We start from the raw sequence: 5986 nt of genomic DNA on the forward strand, positions 1-5986 counted from the left end.
GTTTGTAGCTTGGTATATTTCACCAGCCTCATTTCTATTCATGTTTTGTTGTTTGAGATGAGCACTTCTTAGATGGAAACCCCCACATGTGTGAATCACAGCGAGACACAGCAGGTCTAAGTGCTGAGGAATTTTTATCAGCTACACTTTAAGTACCAACATTAGTGATCTGATCAATATCCCAACAGTTCAAGTCTGTTTTACTACAGCTGACACCACAGGGCCCTAAAGGCAAATCAAAAGTGGGTAACACAGGAAACACTGACACCATAACAGTTACATTTTCAAGCTTGTTTCACTACCTCACCTTTACCGTTTACAAAACATAAAAACACACAAACACATATTTATGAGTGCAGTTACTTTGTCAGAAGTGGATAACCATATGTAGTTGTGAGTGCTGGTTTGGAGCAGCGTGCTAATCCCAATCTTTCACCTCTGTGTGCTGACCAAAGGGAATGCCGGACTAATGCAGGCTGAGCCCACTGTCCACTCACAAAGAGGCTCAGAGAATGTACCACAACTTTGGGAACATTTTCTCAGATAGAAATCATGTTATATTCCCCAAGCCTGACTGGAACAGTGTTTCAACATTTGAATCACAATACACTTTTGTTGTTTTGGTTTGTTTGGTCAGACGTTTCCCAGGAAACAATGATGGTAATCCATTAAAGAATGAAATCTATTGACTAGAGAGTGTATTCTCTGAAGAAGTCAAATGCAGCAGAGGAGGCTGTTACCACAAATAAACCAACTTGCCACTATGCTGTTCCACTTAATATTTGGCAAACAAAATGCCATTCACTGTCTGTCTCTTGTGGTCAACCACAAACCTTAGTTATTTTATGATGCCATGGCTCAGAAGAAGAGTGACAGCTAATAAGGATAAAAATGCAAAACTCTTTAATGCATCTTCAGTAAAGGGTGGGTCCAACTAATCAGAGTTATGTAATTGAAACTGAAATTATAGGGATTATATAGAGGTCATAAACCCTGCTCTGTCTGAAAGCACACACTCAAATGTTCCTCAAAAGCTTTTTGAGGACTTTACATTGACTTTACATTTGCATTCTTTTCTATTCCTGAGTACAGATTTGAGACCTTTTCTCTAATCACATGATTGTTAAATCTAAAGACCCAACCCAAAGAATCTAGAATAATAGAATATAATTTACTTTGATTTTAAATCAAGGTAAATGCTTCAGTAGCACAGTTAAGGACCACTAGAGGGCAGCAGTGCATCTCAAACGTTAAATAGTCTTTTCTGTTAAGAGTTCCTGTTGTACTTTGATTAATTAAACCCCCATGCTTTACATTATAAAGTTGTTTTTTATTGCAGGCAAACAAAATTATTAAATTAATATGTACAAACTATAAAACAACATTCTTTGTATGGGTTCTGAGAACAGTCTTTCAGTTTCGGGGTAGAAAAAGATGTCTCGCCTTTTGATCAAATGAAATAGAAATTTAAAGCTACATTTATAAAATAGCCTTTGCATTCCTAGTCATTTTCCATAAAACTTTAAAATGCAAAAACTTAAATATTTTGTTTATGGGCACTTGTAAAGTGCAGCCGGGTTTACACAAAGCAGGAGGCCCTAATGGTATTGGCAACTACACAAGTTTCAAATGCACTCATACTGATGTATGCACACATGTAAATCATAGATGAACTAGACCCATTTTACTGTTGCAAAGAAACTGTGGTTGACTTTTGGCCACTAACCTCAGAAATACAACTTTTAAACAAATTTGTTTCATCTTAACACAGCACACATTTTCTCTATTGCCATTTGGTTGATTTTCTTCAAAAAGTAAAAGACAGAAAACTTAAAACACTCGACAGAGCAAACATTTATCCCAGTGATTGTCCCCAGTTTCTGATGCAATAGAGCTGACTAAAAAAGGGTCAGTGCAACTATAAACAGCTTAAAAAAAAAACACCTGCTTGTAGTAAACGTTTGGGCTATTTGTTGTTATTCTGTTAAATTTTCCAGCATCTTACGTGATATAAACATGTGCCTACTGAGAGCCACGATTCTGACGCTTTCTTTCTGTTTCTAAACAAAAGTTCTCAAAAGCTTCTTCCATTTCCGGCTCCATCTCATCCTCAAAGTCAAAGCTGAAATAAAACAACACAGGGAATTAGACATTTTATATTTTGCGTGACATTTAGTGTTGTTAGAGACTGCCTCATTTCACAGTGGTGACAACAGCTAAAACCTGGTTAATCCCTCTTTTACAGTACACTGCTGACCAAAGCTGGGAGGAGGCACTACAGGCCCTGGTGAATGGTGAATCAGTCTAACACACTGCAGGGCCTCACCGCTACTTATGTCAATGGCTATACTATTACTAATTACAAATACTATTTGATGACACTTTTATGGCACTGAAAGAAATCTGATTAGATGATTTTTACATTAAAAAAAAAATCTGTTATGTTCTAAGACAACGCTATAGAATGTTACTTGTGAGCCTCAGCATAAATACTGCTTTTACAAATAGTATTTTACATAAGCCTTTACGAAATTACATTCTATACATGTTTTATGTTTCAAGTTACTGATTAATGAAGCACAGACACTTAAACAATACCTGCTGGTTTATAATAGCTACTCAATATTTTAACTGGTACATAAAAACATACACAGCCTCAGTTATGAGACTACTAGGTCATTACAAAATGTATAAATGTCTCATATATGTGTCATTAGCTATGATTACTTACCCTTCAGAGCCATTTTCCCCATCCAAGTCATGAAAATAATTTTGTTTGTCCATAATTTCTTGGTATCGCTCAGCAAAATCTGAAAATAAATAATAGTTTAATTATTTTGATTCTATTATTTAGCTTTATAGTTACAAAAAGAAAAAAAATGTATACCAGGATCTGCTGCAGTAAAGGGAGTGCCATCTTCAGTGTAAAATATGGGTTCATTCTACAAAAGGACAGTTAAAACATTTCAACAAATTTGAACAAAGTCAATGCGAGAGGTAGCAGAGAAGACCGTTACCATGAAGTAATTGGGATCATTGTCTGGTGTGGCGCTGCTTGTTGCTGTGGCGCTTTTTACCCTGCCCCAGTCACTAGATCTCAGCTCCACCAGTTTCAGAAGCATTTGCCGTACATCTCTGTATCACATTAGAGTCATATTCAAGTACATTCAATTACAAAAGTACTCTTAATCTAGGATATACACACCGACTACACGTGGCATCTAATAAAACCGTCTCTATTCTCTGTATAATTTCATCCATGTGTGTTTGCCTCGTACTCTTCCACTCGTCATCTAAAACCGAGCCAGTCAGCTGCGCCAAAGAAAACACAAAATGTTGAAAAATAGATTTGGAAACATTTTCTTCTGTAAATAATAAAACACTTCAGACCTTAAGAAGTTTGACTGCACAGATGAGATTGGCGTCCACAGGATGAGAGAGGAGACTGATCATGAGATCTTTGAGCGCATTAAGAAGAATATTAGCCCTATTTAGAGCTCCTTTGGCACCTTTAACCTAAAAACAGACAATAAAGTATGGAATGCAAGGGTGACAGTTCACTAGAATTAAATTTAAACTTACCTCAAGGTGAAGGTATAGCTCGGCTAAAAAGAGCACATAAGAATGAAATCTTTTTTGCGTCTCAGTATCTCCCCGAACAGCTTTATCCCTTTGTTCGTATTCTATGTGACATCTGCAAATATTAAAACTTGGTTAAAGCTAGACCCTTGGAGTATCATCACACCACCATTATCAAAGAACGCAAAGTTACCTTTTCAAGAGAAGCTGGCGGAAGTTGTCTTTTGCTGGGCTTATAGTGAGATGATGGGAAAGGTAATTACAAAGCCTTGCCCCCATGTAAGAAAAGTTTGGGATTTCAGTAGACTAGAATGAAGATCAGCAAAACATAATATCTTATCCAACTGAATATTTAGCGCTCATAATCAAGACCTTTCAGCATATTCAATGAGATTCAAACCTTGGAGTAGATGAGTTCCACTAGCTCCTGCAGTAACTCTTCAGTAGAGACATAAGAACTGAGCATGTTTGTTATGTACTCAATATCTGACTCGAAAGACCCAGGCGAAGAGCTCAGATGGCCAAGGAAGTCTGTGACCATGTCTGCCAAAGTGGGTTCATTATAGTACGCATCACCTTCATCGTACAAGGGAGGTTCCTATAATGACAGTAAAATATTATTATTGTAAAGTGCACAGTTTGAAAGTTGTATGTGTGTAAATGATCCTTTACCTCATATGTGAAAAACCCAGAGGGAACAAACTCTGGTGCATTTGCAGATAATTTTGATGTCTTGACAACAGAACTTGCATCATTGTACAGAGACGTACTCTGGGGATATTGTTGAGTTTCTTTTGGACAGTTCCAATCTGAAAGAGTGAGATCAGATTGATTACTATCACACACACATGGATTGATGAAACTCCTGCTGCATACATGATGCAGGGTTTTCAAAACTCTACACACTATAGTATAAGACAAAGATCCTGTTCTGTGGACCTGGACCCTCCCTTCTCTCGCCTGGCTGGATGGCTCGGTGCCTGGCTGGGGTGGCTCCCGTCCTGCTATGAGTGGGCCCCTCTCTGTCCCTAAGTTGAGTCAGCTCTGGCCTTACAGACTTGAACTCTATCTGCAAATGGATGCGCATTAGTACTGAACACATCTGCAGCCTGCCCGTCCATGGGAGTGGATCCCCTCAACGTTTCTTTTTTTTTTTTTTTTTTCCTTACCGAGAAGGAGGGTGTAAGGACAGGGGATGTTCTGGGACACGTCTCCATTCGCGTGTTTTCTGTTCGTTAATTTGCTTGTCTGCTTCTGTTTCACTGCTGATTTTCTAACTTTCTGTTGGCTAAATCAATTCTCCTGTTCAGCCCTAAGAGGCAACTGCTGTAGTGATTTTGAGCTTTGTAAAAAATAAACTGAATTGAACTGAAAAACAGAGCTATTTATTGTAAATTCCATGCATTTCACAGACTTGCACAGCCATATCTGTTGTGTTAAGCTTCCATGATTCTTACATAGACTTGCAATCCCTTCCTGAACACTGATCCTAACCCTAACCATAGTTCCTACTTCTCTAATCTTAAGCTAAACCTTCACCATAACCTATTTCACCCACTTTAAACCAGTCTGTGCGTTGAGTAACAGAGGATTTGACCTGATTTTTGTCTCTATAAAGAAAGAGAGCTCCCAATGCCATGATGCAAGTGTTTCAGTCTGCACGATGTGATTAATCCCCGCTCATAGGACAGAGGATCTTTAGCTGTAAACAAAACTGAAAGTAGCAGGGCGCTGATGCTAGTTTTGTTAGCATTGGCGTGTCTGTACCTGAGCCTGCGTCGCTGCTGAGGTTTGCGCCGCTGCTGCTCTCGAGAAAAGGCGGGCAGGTTCTCGGCTGTCTGAGCGGTTCCCTTTGGTTAAAAACAGGAGGTTTGGCTTCTTTTTCCCCAGCTGCAGCTCCACCAGGGAAGCCGTAGTCTCCTGGATTCACACTGCTTCTCCCTGCACCCGGAGCTCGGTCAAAAGGATCGTTCATGTTGACTGACAGCTTATGATTCTCACACCAGCATGAGAGAAATAATCAATAATCTCTCCTCCTGCTGTTTCCCTCTCGCTTGTTTCTGTCGTTTGCCCTGATTCAGACTCAGCTTATCTCTCTTCCATGTTGTTGGCTAGTCTTTGGAGAGCACTGTGAGCTGTGTACACAACTTTAGCCCACTTCCTTTTACAACAGTGTCAGGTTTAGAGCGCAACACACGACTACTGCCCTCTAGCGGCGTGGAGGAGTGACGCTATTACCACAAACCCTGGACATTAGCGTCATAAAAGGCACGAAGCAGGTAAATCAAAGTTTGTTTTTACAGTTGTCCTTTATATCACTGCAAGCTACATAAATAATACATTAATAACATGATGCACCTTGTGATTACAGTCTGATTGAGTCTGACTTGCATCTTTTCACCTTGCA

At 39.2% G+C, this 5986-nt stretch overlaps 1 protein-coding gene across 1 annotated transcript; it reads right to left on the bottom strand.

The window, feature by feature from the left end:
* Positions 1–1954: 1954 nt before the first annotated feature.
* Positions 1955–5754, bottom strand: paip1 (poly(A) binding protein interacting protein 1). Its single transcript, XM_033973215.2, has 11 exons — positions 5347–5754; positions 4252–4388; positions 3980–4177; positions 3773–3885; positions 3583–3694; positions 3391–3516; positions 3206–3312; positions 3018–3135; positions 2888–2942; positions 2732–2810; positions 1955–2122 (listed from the first exon to the last, which is right to left on the bottom strand). The coding sequence occupies exons 1-11, from the start codon at positions 5552–5554 to the stop codon at positions 2023–2025; spliced, it is 1353 nt and encodes a 450-aa protein (XP_033829106.1). The 5' UTR covers positions 5555–5754; the 3' UTR covers positions 1955–2022.
* Between the last annotated feature and the right edge of the window lie 232 nt (positions 5755–5986).

Source organism: Periophthalmus magnuspinnatus, chromosome 9 (genome assembly GCF_009829125.3).
Source record: "Periophthalmus magnuspinnatus isolate fPerMag1 chromosome 9, fPerMag1.2.pri, whole genome shotgun sequence".
NCBI lineage: Eukaryota > Metazoa > Chordata > Actinopteri > Gobiiformes > Gobiidae > Periophthalmus > Periophthalmus magnuspinnatus.

Coding starts and splice junctions, on each gene's coding strand:
- paip1 (XM_033973215.2), bottom strand. CDS start 5,554: ATGAACGATCCTTTTGACCGAGCTCCGGGTGCAGGGAGAAGCAGTGTG. Junction 3,886..3,979: donor TGGAACTCATCTACTCCAAG/GTTTGAATCTCA, acceptor TCTTCATTCTAG/TCTACTGAAATCCCAAACTT. Junction 2,123..2,731: donor GGGGAAAATGGCTCTGAAGG/GTAAGTAATCAT, acceptor GTTTTATTTCAG/CTTTGACTTTGAGGATGAGA.